General features: G+C 42.7%; 2 protein-coding genes across 6 annotated transcripts in view; one reads left to right on the top strand and one right to left on the bottom strand.

The window, feature by feature from the left end:
* The window catches only part of MRPL13 (mitochondrial ribosomal protein L13), a 56,898-nt gene extending 49,065 nt beyond the window's left edge, over window positions 1-7,833 (bottom strand). Inside the window, exons 1-2 of one of the 3 annotated variants that reach the window (XM_043507398.1) lie at window positions 7,694-7,833; window positions 6,370-6,493 (exon numbers count right to left, since the gene is read on the bottom strand). In XM_043507398.1, the coding sequence (XP_043363333.1) occupies window positions 6,370-6,493; window positions 7,694-7,720 (151 nt within the window). In that variant the 5' untranslated portion in view covers window positions 7,721-7,833. Of the gene's footprint in view, window positions 1-6,369; window positions 6,494-7,095; window positions 7,120-7,320; window positions 7,344-7,693 lie in introns of those variants that run through there. The other 2 variants (XM_043507400.1, XM_043507399.1) reach the window with 2 other exon arrangements.
* Window positions 7,775-15,044, top strand: part of LOC119850859 (MDM2 binding protein) — a 73,112-nt gene continuing 65,842 nt past the window's right edge. For all 3 annotated transcript variants that reach the window (XM_043507396.1, XM_043507397.1, XM_038389585.2), the window contains exons 1-4: window positions 7,775-7,897; window positions 9,122-9,202; window positions 13,034-13,107; window positions 13,207-13,358. In XM_043507396.1, coding sequence (XP_043363331.1) covers window positions 7,831-7,897; window positions 9,122-9,202; window positions 13,034-13,107; window positions 13,207-13,358 — 374 coding nt within the window. In that variant the 5' untranslated portion in view covers window positions 7,775-7,830. The remainder of the gene's footprint in view (window positions 7,898-9,121; window positions 9,203-13,033; window positions 13,108-13,206; window positions 13,359-15,044) is intronic.

Here is a 15,044-nt window from a genome sequence, read left to right as displayed (position 1 = left end):
AGCCATAGAAACATTAACATCTATCAGCAGATTGCTCGGGAGATGCAGTAGAAGGGGTACGACAGGGACCAGCAGTAGTGCTGCGTGAAAGCCACAGAAATTTAGCAGGCAAACCAGGAAGTCAGAGAGGCCAACAATCGATGCGGTGCTGACCCGCAGACCATCCACTTTTATGAAGAGCTACATGCCATACTTGGCAGAGACCCTACCACCATGGTGCACACCACTGTGGATACCTGTGAGGAGCTCCAGTCACAGGCTGCTGCTGTGAACAATGAGGAGGTGGATGAGGAATATGGGAGACAGATGTTGGAGGGTTCAGCTGTGCTGTGCGCCAGGAACTGTTGTTGATACCACTGCAGTCCAGCCAGTCCCTGCAATCGAGCATGGGCAAGCGCAATACAGAGGAAAGAACTTTGGGTAAATGTGTAAATAAATTTTCAACTACAGTGATGGCACCCCAAAATTAGTAGGACACAGCTATTGACTTTTCATTAATTTATTCATACTACAAGAGGTAGTGATACAACACGGAGAGGTAAAATTGCTATCTGCTCTTCATTCTCCTCCAGAGTAAGTGTGGGGTGGGGGCCATGTGGTGCAGTTTGTTTATGTACACAGGGATGTCCCTTGAATCCTCCTGATAGATCTCGATGAAACTTCCATGGAGGTTCTCTGCAATCCTTTCCCGAAGGTTTCTAGGGTTTGCAACCTTATTTCTTCCTCTGCAATGGGCCACTTTCCCATGGCAGTCGGTGATTGCCATAAATATAAAGGGAAGGGTAAACACCTTTAAATCCCTCCTGGCTAGAGGAAAAACCCTTTCACCTGTAACGGGTTAAGAAGCTAGGATAACCTCGCTGGCACCTGACCAAAATGACCAATGAGGAGACAAGATACTTTCAAAGCTGGAGGGGGGGAGAAACAAAGGTTCTCTCTCTGTCTGTGTAGTGCTTTTGCTGGGACCAGAGCAGGAATGCAGGTCAGAACTCCTGTAAAGGGCTAATAAGCAATCTATTTAGATATGCATTAGATTCTGTTTTGTTTAAATGGCTGATCAAATACGTTGTGCTGAATGGAATGTATATTCCTGTTTTTGTGTCTTTTTGTAACTTAAGATTTTGCCTAGAAGGATTCTCTGTGTTTTGAATCTGATTACCCTGTAAGGTATTTACCATCCTGATTTTACAGAGGTGATTCTTTTACTTTTTCTTCAATTAAAATTCTTCTTTTAAGAACCTGATTGCTTTTTCATTATTCTTAAGATCCAAGGGTTTGGGTCTATGTTCACCTATGCAAATTGGTGAGGATTTTTATCAAGCCTTCCCCAGGAAAAGGGATGTAGGGTTTGGGAGGATTTGGGGGGGGAAAGCCGTTTCCAGGCGGGCTCTTTCCCTGTTATATATTTGTTAGACGCTTGATGGTGGCAGCAATAAAGTCCAAGGGCAAACGGTAAAACACTTTGTACCTTGGGGAAGTTTTAACCTAAGCTGGTAAAAATAAGCTTAGGGGGTTTTTCATGCAGGTCCCCACATCTGTACCCGAGAGTTCAGAGTGGAGAAGGAACCTTGACAGTGATTACTTTGGCAGGCACCATTGCTGTAAACAAGTTAGTGTCATACGGTTCCAGGTGACTTCGGGATGCTACAGCAGCTGTGCTTTCTCTGCATTTGTTACCTTCAGGAGTGAGAAATCAGCTAAAAATCACCACTTCCTGTGGAAAATGGTGCCAGTATTCAGTGCCAGTGCACTATACTCAGTTTCATGCAACCGTGCAACTTCCTCCTTGTTTTCCTCCCCCCTGGCAGGTCATACTCACAATGGCTTGAGCTGAGAGTGGCAGTGGGCACAAGCACTCCAAAGCAAGAAGTGTCAATAAACACAAACACTTCAGGGGAGCAACAGAAAGGGGATGGAGAAGAAGTTCTGAATCTTAAATTTCGCTTTCCATTCCTACTATACTGACAATAGTACCTTTGTGTGTTTTATCTGTAGCTGAGGCTGATGCAGCCTTGAAGGGTTCCCCCTGCACACCTGCAGAATGACTGACCCATATAAGGAAGAGGAAAAAAAGAGGACTGGAAGGGCATGTTCTGTGGGATCCTGCAAGCCAGTGCTGCATCAGACCTTGAACAGAGGACCTGGAGGGTGAATATTGCAGACTGAACGGAGAAGGAAAGTGCAACAGGAGAAAGACGCAGGAAAAGGAGAGGGAAATGCACCAGGAAACCAACTCAGATGCTGCAGACTCTTGTGGATCTCCAGGTTCAACAATCCAGGGCTCAACTCCCATTGCCGTCCGTGGAGAACTGAAGCACAGCGCCTCCCTATACCCCCCTTAGCTTTCCTCATGGCCTGCACACCTACCCCTACCCATGTAAACCAGGGAAAGGCTTGGACAACCACAGCTTCACTTACACTGATCTGTGAGAGCCTCGGATGATGTATGTGTAGGTACAAAGGACATCAACGTTCCTTCCTCTACTTTACTAAAGTTCCTACATTTTTTTTAAGTTAAAGCTGAAGAACTTAAGTGGTTTTTTATTTGAGCTGTTTTCATAAGTGAAAGTTTTGTTTTGAAAGTTATTCATCTTTATTAGTTTACAACACATGGTGTATAATGCCTGCTGGCAGTGAAAGTAGTGGTCTGGTATACTCACAACCAATAGGATCAGTGCCAAACAGTGTGGTCATAACTGTACAGGAAGCATCCCAGCTTGCACTGTCAATTGATATATGCACAGATATGCAGCAAGCACGACACAATTCTGAAACAAGACCCAAACTGCGATGCCAGGTTGAGCACAGTACACTACAGCACATTCCTGGGACTCACTGCTTTTTCAAAGCCTCCCTAAGCCACACACAGCTCACCTGATAGCTGTTCAAACTCAGCAGACAGCTATTCTACCTCAACACCCGCAGCAAAGTTTCCCCCTTCGTTTCACAAATATTATGCAGGACACAATAGGCAGCTATAACCATTGAGATATTTTTTGCACTGAGATCCAATCTGGTGAGTAAACACCATCAGCATTCTTTCTATCTACAAAAAGCACATTCAACTGTCATTTGCATCGGCTGAGCCTGTATTTGAATCTTTCCTTGGTTCTGTCAAGATGGCCCATGTACAGGTTCAAGAGTCAGGGTAGGCAGGATCCCTGTTAGCATTTCAACATCGCCAATGGTAATCCATGGTCAGAAAAGAAGGCTCCTTCTTGTAGCTCTCTGAAGAGTACTGTGTCCTTAAATATGCAAGCAGCATGCACCTTTCCTGACCAACCAGTGAAGCATCACCGGTGATCCATCAGAGCTTGCATAACCATGTAAAAATAGCCCTGTTGATGTACTCTGGAGCAAGGAGTTCTGGGGCCAAAATAAGGATGTGCGTTACATCTATTGCTCCACCTCAGCTTGGGAACCCCACATCTGCAAAGCAATCCACTATGTTCTGCACATTGCTGAGAGTCTCAGTTCTGTGTAGCAGGAGACTATTAATGATCCTGTACACTTGCATGGTGATGGCCCCCACAGTGGATTTTCCCACTCCAAAATGAATTTCCACTGACTGGTAGTAATCTGACATAACAAATTTCCACAATGTGATTGTCACTTGCTTCTCCACTGCTAGCGTAGCTTTCAGTTTGGGGTCCCTGCATTAGATGGCTGCGGCAAGTTCAGCACACAGTTCCAAGGAACGTGGCCTTATGCATCCGAAAGTTCTGCAGTCACTGCTTGTCATCCCAAACCTGCAATTCGATGGGATCCCTCCGGTTAGTGCTCATTTCTTGATCCCAGAAGTGGCACTCCACCATTTCCAGCTGCTCCATAAATGCCACCAACAACCTTGAATTGGTTCTTGCTATGTCCCACAGCAAACTGATCACCAGAAAACCGTGTTTCTTGTGGTTCTTCTTGCAGCTCTGCAAATGCCAGAGGATTGTGCGTATTGCACTTGAAATGCCCATGACAATAGTGCAGAGTGGTACAGGCTCCATACTTCTGTCAGAGATGTCAGACAGTGACAAGTCCCATGCAGGTTTGTGGGAAATTGAAAATAGGTGCAAAAATTATGGGATAGACATGATATTATGGGATGGAGAACACTGCATTATGGGAAGCTGACCCCTTGCCCCCAGTCATCCTTGCATGAGTCTTTTCTCGCCAACCATGCTTTGCCAAAACTACGCAAAAGACAATGTGCTCAACAGTGGCAGGCTGCACACTGGGATACTTACCCAGGGTACATTGCATTGTGCATCAACACAAGCACTCCCGGTAAGTACAAGCAGCGCCAATGCAAGGAGCCAAATACGTACACGCACAAACGATATACTAACTGTGGCGGATGTCAAGGTGGTTAAGCATTGGAATAAATTGTCTAGGGAGGTTGTGGAATCTCCATCACTGGAGATTTTTAAGAGCAGGTTAGACAAACACCTGTGAGGAACGGTCTAGATTATACTTAGTCCTGCCATGAATGCAGAGGACTGGACTAGATGATCTCTCGAGGTCCCTTCCAGTCCTATGATTCTATGTATGCCAATGAAACTTGCAACAGCAAAACTTTGTAGACATGGCCTAATGCATGTATCTATACCATACCAAGAGTCCTAGACCATTGTGATGTCAAATGTGACTCAACCAATCACCACCCCATCTACAGCTAATTTGCATGCAACAATTTCATTGGTTGTAAAAGGAAGACTGCACACTCCAGTATACCCTCCCTTTGCCATCCATACAAATCAACACAATCCCCAAAACACATAGCCCATCAATGCACTGACACCCTCGTTTGCCACCTGCAGAAATCCACACAACTCTCCCAGAACTACACACAAATTGACCCAACCAGCACACACAACAAAAACCACAAACATCACTCAGAAGCCTAGCATTCTGTTCAGTCAGTGTGAAGCGATGGAAACAGGTATAAGCATGGCTGAGAACTCTTTTTGTTTAGAATATCACCAGATTCTCAGTCTGTTACTATCCTATTTTACTAAATGTTACTAAAGCTATTTTCTGCTTTTTTTACACACAACTTTACAAATCATACCCATGCAACAGCACAGGCTTGCAGCTACTAGTAAATTTATAATTAGGAATATATTTTATATATCCACTGGAGTGGGATAAAAAAGTAAAACTTGATACACGTCCATTTAAAAAAAAAAAAGCAAGCAAGAACAAAAATACTGTCTACATTAGCTCTAATTCTTCAAGTTGCTCCACATGGGCAGATCCTCTCATTGCCTGTGCAATGCCTCAACAAAGGCAATGGGAACCTTCACATGGGTGTAGGGGTTTACCCACATGGGCTCTTTGCAAAATTGGATCCTCAGATTGCACAACATCAAGAACCCAATACAAAATCCACTGAATCCATTAAGAGTCTCTCCATAAACTTCAGGCCCTTTGTGAAAGGCGGCTAACTGGTGACTTCAGGTGTGCCAAAATAAATATAAATTAGATTTTTAATTATATTAAACATTTTTTCTGCTGGAAGATTCAGTGGTTTAAAAGTCAACAAGCTGCAAAGAGCATTGGTGTTCTGCCTTAGCCCACCGCTCTTCAGTGAATCACATACTGGCAAAGCTCCAGCCTTATCTTCATGCAGAGAGGATTGTCATTGATGGAATTGGCTTAGCATGTTAGACTCCACTCTCTTCTTCCATTCTTTCACAGCTGACTGGCATTTGCTTCCATACATGATGCACAGTGTAGGGAATATTACTATTATTATCTGTTTTACAGAAGTTGCTCAGAGGCCTCAAACCAGATTCATGACTCCATTATGCTAGATGCAGTACAAACACACAGGAAGATATAAAATCCCTACCCAGAGAAGCTCACAGTTAAACATACTTAGGCCAGAGACCATGTGTTTATACACCATCTAGAAAAATGAGACCTATAAGTAGGGTGACCAGACGACAAGAACAAAATATCAGGACACATGGGAGGGCAGACACAGGCTTGCCGCCCCAAGCAAAAAAAACAAAACCAAACCAAACCCGGAGTGCTGCCAAAGCAAAATATCAGGACAAGTGGCATCCCGACCATACATCAGTCGGGACGTGGGACAAAACTAAAAATCGGGATGTCTGATCACCCTACCTATAAGTGCTACTGCAACGTAATTGTTCAGCATTAAATAATACACAGTCTAGCTTTATACCAAAGAATAGTTCAGTGACACAAAGCCTCAGGGAGAAAAAAATGAAGGTGGGGACAAAATGGTGAGTCTTGAAGTTTGTAAATAATACAGAAAATACAAAAACTTAAAAAAAAAATTAATGAAATTGAAAGGAAAGGAAACATGTGAAGGAAATTAAGTTTTCCTCAGTTTACTACAATACTTACTTAGTGCATGATACATAGGTTTATGCTTCCCCTGAAGTCTGATTACACTCATGGCTGCAAGTTTTCCGGGTGGTTGCATCTTCCCATCTATGAGATACCAGGCTCTGGCAAAGGTAGCCCATTGCTAAAGAAGATTGACAAAGTTGTCATTAATGTAGTAAAATAAATACACTCAGCCTAAATAACTCCACAAAACCACAATCGTTACGTTTTTACAAGAAAATATATTAGATATTTTAGAGATGAACTATCATGATTTTTAATCAATAGACAAATTAATTTTAGGAAAAAAAACTTTAATAACTGTTTCTAAACACTGTAGAAACATTAATGTTCAATTACATTTCCCCAAGATTTTAAGGAAGGGTGGGGGAAACTGTAAAGTGCCGTATAAATTATCTTCAATAGTGATAATGCAATGAGAAAATAGCTAGAGGTCTTTTCCACTTTCTGGTATTGTTTTCAAAATCTAGACGTCCTCTTATAAATTACTGCTAACTAACAAGAGTTATAGGCCACCATGATTCTGACTGCTTTCTTTACTTTCATGGGAGGGGGGCACAATTCTAAATGGAAGAATTACAGCTCTAATCCTGCAAGCACTTCATTAGTGAAGCGCAGGATTAGCAGGCATAGTTCTGTTGACTTCCATAGGTTGACTCTAAGCCTGCAAACATTTACACGCTTAACTTTACTTAATCCTGCTGACACTGAGGCACCACCTACTGCACACATTTATGCTGAAGCTTAATTTTACTTCTGTCCCAAGAGAGGTGCCCGACTGTGGGCGGAATCCCGGCCTAAGCGTTTGTAAGATTGAAGTCTATGTTTGTTCCTTCCTTTCTGTACCTGTTCTTCGCTGCCCCGCAAAATTAGCTGCCCCACGTGGGCACGATGAGCTTTACTCCTCTCTCCAGGGAGGGGAAATACAGCAACGCGTGGAAGCTTTACCTGCAGGGCAAACGGCTAGGGAAGTGCAGAGAGCCCTGCCCTGCCCTTCTCTGCAGCCCACGGCCTGCCGCCCTCCACAGGCCAGACTCATCCCCGGGAAGCGGGGCGCTTACATCAGGAAACGCCCCGGCCTGGAGGCCGCAGCCGGCTCTTGCACCGTAGGGCCGAGACAGCACCGCTCCAGGGCAGAGGGCCCCGCTCCCCGCCCCGCAGAGGCACCAGTCCCCGCTGGAGAAAGCGGGCACCAGGCCGAGGACGCGCAGCCAGTGAGGGGCGCAGGCCGCGCTCTCCCCTCCCCCGAGGAGAGGAGCCGCCTCAGCGGGCTCCCGCGTCCCCTCCCGCGGCGAGGAGCCCTGCCCGGGGCCGCGCTCACCTGGGCCGCCTTGGTGTAGCTGGCCATGACGGACGAGCGGCGCGGCGCGCCGGGGGAGCGGGTTCGCGGCCGGAAGCGGAAGCGGGGGCGTTGGAGGCGGGAGAGGCCGGCGCGGGAGGAGGCGCCCGGCCGCGGCCATGGACCGGTACCTGCTGTTCGTGAGCTGGGAGGAGCGGAGAGCCGGCGGCGCTGAGCGCGTAGCAGGTGCCGGCGAGCGGGAATCGCGGGTGGCCAGAGAGCCCTGGGGCGAGGAGCTCGCATCCCGCGGCGTCTTGCGCCGCCCGGTGCGGCTCCTCCAGGCACAGCCGGGGGGGGTCTCTCGCCGGGGGAGGGCGCTGGTGCGGTGGGCCCCGAATGGGTGAGCCGGCTGGGGGCCACAGGAGGAGGGGGAGGTCTGGGTACAACCAGCTATAAGCGTTGGGGGGGGGGGGGGTGACGACTAGGACCCCCAGGCTCTGTGCGGGGCGACGCGTCCCTGAGAGGGGCCGTGGCATCGCTTCCAATGTTGTTCGCAGTTCACTGGGGCGGTCTAAGACTCCGAGTTGGGGCTCGAGAGTTGTGCGTGTTTTTTCCCTGCAGCGCGCGCTCCGGGTGGGACTAGTCCCAGGTTTCGGGCAGGCTGAGTTGGGAGCAGTGGGCGCCCGAGTGCGTTCATTCGCCACGCTGCCTTACCCCCCAGGCCACCCAGGGAGCTCTGAACGGCTTGGTTTTGAGCCATCATCCTTCCTTCCTAACGCTACCCTCTGCCAGGAGAGGTTCGTGCAGCCGGCCGGCCGGGGAGGGGAAAGTGTTTCACAGAGGATAAAAGAGACCTGCAGAATTGTGGTGGGAGATCTTTGCATCGTGTGGTCATGTTTGCATTGCACCATCACACCAATGCGTAGCGTGACACAGTCATGGTGGTTGTATGCTATGGCGCATCTCGGAAGCTGGCCCTTTGTGACTTTGTAGCTTTTTTGTGGTTTTGTTTTTTCATTTGTAGATTAATTCATCCATTCTAAGGCCAGAAGGGAGCATTGTAATCGTCTAGTCTGACCTTCTGTATAACACAGTCCATGGAACTTCTCTAAAACAGTTTCTAGAGCAGATCTTTTAGAAAAACATCCAGTCTTGATTTAAAAATTGTCAGTCAGGGAGAATGCACCCAGACCTTGGGTAAATTGTGGCAAGTAGAACTTTCTTATAGATGGGGAGGTGCAACCTCCCATGATATTGCTCTTGTGAGTTCTCTTCCTGGCTGAATGTGTCACAACATCTTTCAGTTCTCAAAACAGGCTCTTCTTTGCATACCCTTTAAAGGCACCCTCTGCTAAACAGACGCTTGAGACTAACAGGATCTGCTGGGCTAACTAGCAAGTTTTCTGGCGTTTGCAAGAAAGGAAGGAATTGTTTTTGTATTTTCTATTAATAGAAACTTGTTTTTTGCAGGTATAACTGGTGTAAATGTTTATAACCTTCTGAAAGAAAATTGTAGAACCTTTATAAATGAGGAATTAAGCACATTCCCAGGTAAATATAGTGGCAAATAGCAATATAAGGCAAATGTAGTTGTGGTTATTGTTGTTTAATCATGGCTTGAAAAATCATGTGCCCAGGGCAAATAGGAACATTTGATGAATGAATGTCATCACTCTCTGCAGAATCTGCGCTTTCATTTTTTTTAAAATCCCCAATTAAAGTTTCTAGCCATTATATTTTTGAAGAAAATCTTCCAAATGTGTGAAACAAGTATAACCAATGCAGATTTAGCCAGAAAAAACTCCTGACAGCTACAGTGTCTGCTCCAGCTTGTGGCTTTCCCAAGCTAGAACAGGTGTTTTCATTGCTGTTCAGAACAAGCAGCACTGAAACTGACAAATATTGGCACCTTAGAGACTAACAAATTTATTTGAGCATAAGCTTTCATGAGCTACAGCTCACTTCTCCGATGAAGTGAGCTGTAGCTCACGAAAGCTTATGCTCAAATAAATTTGTTAGTCTCTAAGGTGCCACAAGTACTTCTTTTCTTTTTGCGAATACAGACTAACACGGCTGCTACTCTGAGACCTGACAAATATTGAGTCACTTTCACTTTGCTGCTGCTTGGGAAGTGGTGAAGTCCTCCCTTGTCTCCCCGTGTGCAGGAAGTAGCCAGGTGATTGGGGGTAAAGTAAAATAGTAGAGAGTCCCATCTTTGCAGCCAGGAGGAGGAATTGTTTCAGGGGTATGAAGTGGAACATAGAGAATGCTTTTTCTTTCTTCTAGCAATTGATTTAGGGGATTTAATGTGTTTTAGAAACCTGCGGGCAGGAAGCTGAAATGAAAGATAAGACCTACAATAGCGCTCTGACAGAACCCCAGCATTTTTCCTGCCTTGCCCAGCAGCTTAGTGGAGGGAAGGGGGAGCGGGCTGATTCAAACTTGGGCATGGCCATGGACAGTCACATTTCCTTCTGCCACTTATTTTCCATATTTTTCTCTGGCTAATAGGCTTAGTTCTCTAGATATTAGGCATCTGTAGAATTTTCAGGCCTTATGGATGAGTGTGGACAGGAGAAAGAGGTGGAAGGACTGATGGGATAAGTTGAAAAGGAGAAGTAAAGTACATAGTGAGATTTTGGTAGTGAGACACTATGTAGGGAAAATGAGAGAGAGGCAGACACACAAAAGGTGGGTGGATTGAGGAAAAGAGGAAGTGGATACAGAGGAGAACTCAAGAAAAGATCATGATTTATCATAGGAAAGAAAGAAGAAAGCAACTGGAGTGAAGCTAGGAAGGGAAAGAGGGGATAACTCATGCAAGAGAGTTGTAGTAATTTCCAAAGAGCTTGTCAAACTGTCTAGCTATCAGTATTTTCGCTAACTAGTATTTGAGCAAATTCCAGTGAAACATGTTGAATAATGTAGTCAAATTATTTTTCTGCTTTTTCAGTAAAACCTAATGCTAAGCTACATCATAAAAAGTATTAAATAGAACACTGACAATATTATAGTTAAATACAGTACACACTATCTGTTTTATTCCTTCACTTGCAAAGGTAAAGCTTGTCTGTGTGTGAAACAGTACTTTCTTGGGAGTCAGAGACTGTGGAAACAACTTCCACATGAACTAAGGACCATTGCAAACTTCACACCTTCTGCTCTCAGGCAATGCTTGTCTCGTTGTTTTTTTCGTCTTTAACATAAATACATAGACACATACACTTAAAAAATAAAAGGACTACTTGTGGCACCTTAGAGACTAACAAATTTATTTGAGCATAAGCTTTCGTGAGCTACAGCTCACTTCATCAGATGCATGTCTCACGAAAGCTTATGCTCGAATAAATTTGTTAGTCTCTAAGGTGCCACAAGTACTCCTTTTCTTTTTTGCGAATACAGACTAACATGGCTGCTACTCTGAAACTTAAAAAATAGCAAGCCCTACCACAAGGAATTCCACTACACACACTTCTCTCAAGGGGAAATGATGAGAGAAGAAACAAAATGTGACAGATTTTATTCACATTTCTTAATCTACTACTGGAAGGTGCTTAAATACTATATTGATGAGCATGGTATAAGAATCTGTATAGAATACAAGGTATGTGGCTTTGGGTAGTAGGAAATGTGGCCTCTCAGGTTTTTTTTTATTTTGACTAGTAAGTGTCAGGTAAGCAATGGTTGTCCAAAAACTATATTAATCTACATGTTGTGTCTTGTTCCTAGTAGCCAGGGCACTGTGGTTTAGTGGCAGTAAAGTCAAATGGCAAGAATAGCAGCATGAGTTTTCTTCAGGTCTGTCACTCGCTCTGGCAACACCTTGTTCAGGTCATACCCATTGTGCCTTGGCTATGGACTGACTCTGTGAGGTGATGAGCTCCTTATCTCCCATGGTCAGGCCCTTCATAATTATATTTGTGGTCCCAGGTTTATTAATAATAATCATATTCTTTGTGCCTTGGTTCATTTTAATGGATGTAATATGTGTAAAGCTTGCAGAGGCATTCAGAGCCTCAAGTAATGAACATTTGTAAAGTGCTTTGAGATCCTCTGATGAACTTGTACAAATTTCTAAGGTGCCTGTTCTGGTATTTTTTGACAATACCTGAAATTCACTATTTAATTTGAATATTATATTACTGATTTACTTAACCAATAATCAACCTATTAATCTCTGATAGCAGTTGCATTTATGTGTGACTTACTGAGTACCATGGCTATAGCTTTACGCATAAGTCAGGAATGACTGGATTTCAAAACAACTAAACAAAGTAATTTGTTAATTTTTAGGCAAAAAGGTGAATTAATTACTTTACAAAATATAATTAACTGATCTGGATATGCTCTGTTTGTTTACGGCCAGCCCATTACCTCCAGTGAGCCATGAGGAGGGACTCAACTTTTAAGTTAAGCAGTTTGAGAGAGTTATCAGACCACTGAGCTGGCAATGTTTTCAGTTATAGGGAAGTCACTGCAATGCACTGTATTGCTGATTTAGAAAAAACATTACTCTCTCATTGTATCAACCATCTGAGCCATGTTGATGAGTGTTGTGATTCAGCTGAGGTATGTGCATAAATTGTGGGAGGGGATAATTGTGAAGAATCAAACTGAGAAATTCTCTTACATTATCCTTCGTACAGTTAGAGGCTCACAAATGATTCAATGCTTGTGGCTTTAGTTGTGATTCCAAAACAAGACTAATGCATAAGCAACAGTGGCATATTAAAAAGTACATGTTAAGCACGTTTTGCTACAAAACTAAGATGCAAATATGACTTTCCAATACTGGTAACTTTTACCATCTACAGATTCACCACCATTCAGTTTAGTCTGGCACGATTTGCAATTTTTATGCACGTCTTACCTATGCTACAATACAGCCATGTTGGGGGAACTGATTACAAGGCAGTTGCCCCCATTATTAATTGGTTTCAACCAGTCTGGAATGGAATCAGTTTGTAGTGCAGACTGGACCTTCAGTGTATCTGTAGGCAAAAGCCCCAATATTCTGCACATACTACAAATTAGGACAACGTTTGTTAGCGCGTTGGGGGTAACTATGTTATAACCAGGTTACCTGACATGGTTGTATTTGTAACATAGGTCCTCAGATGACCAAAATAGAGTCTGTAGTGATAGAGGGCAAATTATAGCCAAAAGAAAGCATCTTCATTTAAAAAAAAAAAAAAGGCTGTAGTTGCCTGAAAAGTTATATATGACTGGGTTAGAAATTTAAATAACTCAAGCAGTAAAGTAAGGTGACAAGTAAAAATCTTAATTCAGAATCTTTGTAAGAAGGAAATGAAATTGAAATAGGAAGAATGGATGTGTATGGATTGATTTTGATGTTTAAAAACTTGTTTTATTCCTCTTTAGCATGTTCTGTGGCTGGCGTTCCAGGTATGAGGAAATGGTATTTTGCAAATCAAGTTATATATGATTTTTATCAGGTAAGAAGAAACACAGTTCTGTAACTCTTTAGCTAACTGTGCAAATTTTGATTAACATAAATCAGCACTTTGACTAATACGTTCCTTTTGCTTTATTAGTTTTGTAGTTCTGACTGGGAGGAGATCAATTTTGATGTGAAAAAAGATGAAAATGAAAACTCTCTCCAAACCAGTATAGAAGAATGCCTGAGTGCTATTCAGAGTTTTGAGGAGGAAGATAGCAGCAGCAGAGAGTCACTATCACTGATTGAGTATGCTTATTAAATTTTTATTGAAACGTGTAGTGATTCAGATATGATACAGAATGAGGGAACCAAGTGAACTAATTAGTTCTTTTGATGATAGTTTGTGTCCATTTTAATTAATCAGTAACCCCCAAAAACCTTTAAATTCAAAATTCAGTGTGGTTTTACATGACTCTTTACTTTAAAATATCTTAGTTATTTTGTTATTCCATAAAAGTTATCTTACTAACCACTGAAATTTTTGTATAAAATGAAATGTTCTACTGTGAAAATGAAGGATATAATAAAGTTTACATGGAAACATTGACTTAGTTTGGAAACAGCATGCATATTTTCTAGCCAGAGGCAGACCCTATTTTTTGGTGCTTATTTAACTGGCACCCCAATATTGTGAGTGGTGCTCTTAAGTTTTATCTTGCTTCCTGTGAATACCCCAGTGAATGAATTCTTTTTCATTAGTTCTAACTGCTGACTTAATTAAGATGCCGAGACAGGCATGAAACATGTCTCCTTTTTGTTCTATATCAAGATGTTTGAATCAGTCAGTTAAACATAAATATAGGGAATTGATTTTTGTTCTCTGCTTTTTAAGAATTTGGAAGAATTTAAGAATTTCAAAGTATCACAAAGATGTTTGTTTATGCTTGCTAACCTGTCATTTTACTTCTAGCTGTTCAGTGACTAGAATACCTAATACTCTACCTGTCTTGAATGATGTGTGAATGCACAGTTAAAATTTATATTATATTCTTATATTTTATTTCCTCAAAAAGGTCCATTATAGTGACATTCCAGGATTTTCAAAGGAGCCTGAGGCAGTTAGGTGCTCAAATCTCACTGAAATGCTGTAGGAGTTGGGTGTCTAATATAGCTGGTCAAAAAAAATTTAAAAACATTTTCCACTGGAGAATGCAGATTGGTCAGAATCAAAACCATTTCATGGGAATGTACTGATTTTGACAATTTTGTTTGTTTTGACTTTATTGCTTTGATTAATTTAATTTTGGTTTTTATAATAATTACAAAATATTACATTTAATACTAGATACTGGTTTGATGTTGTTGAATTCTTTTGTTGTTACCAAATTGAAATATTTGGAATTTTTGTTCCAAGGGAAATCCTTGAATTTTACCTTTTTGTTCCAATTCTGAACAAAAACAAATTTTGAAATGTTAGCATTTCTGACAGAACAGAAATTCCTGCTTCCAGTTAGTGCTCGTGTCTAACTACCTTAGGTCCCTTTGATAATCCCAGGTATAGCATATAATCTGTTAGAATTATGTTTAGTCTAAATCTCTTTTCACTTTATCATTTCAAGATAAAGTAAGTTTATGGAGAGAAAGGAGAGCAAACAAATGAGTAAAACGAGTTTAAATGCATGTTGAAAACTGAAAAACCTATAAAATCGGCCATACTGGATCAGACCAAAGGTACATCTAGCTCAGCATCCTGTCTTCCAACAGTGGCCAATGCCAAGTGCCCCAGAGGAAATGAACAGAACAGGTAATCATGAAGTGATCCATCTCCTGTCACCCATTCCCAGCTTCTGGCAAACAGAGGCTAGGGACACCATCCCTGCCCATCTTGGCTAATAGCCATTGATGAATTTATCTAGTGCTTTTTTGAACCCTGTTTTAATCTTGGCCTCCACAAAACCCTCTGGCAAGGAGTTCCACATGTTTACTGTGCAT

Source organism: Dermochelys coriacea, chromosome 2 (assembly GCF_009764565.3).
Source record: "Dermochelys coriacea isolate rDerCor1 chromosome 2, rDerCor1.pri.v4, whole genome shotgun sequence".
Classification (NCBI taxonomy): domain Eukaryota; kingdom Metazoa; phylum Chordata; order Testudines; family Dermochelyidae; genus Dermochelys; species Dermochelys coriacea.
This window is presented reverse-complemented; position numbering and strand designations above follow the sequence as displayed.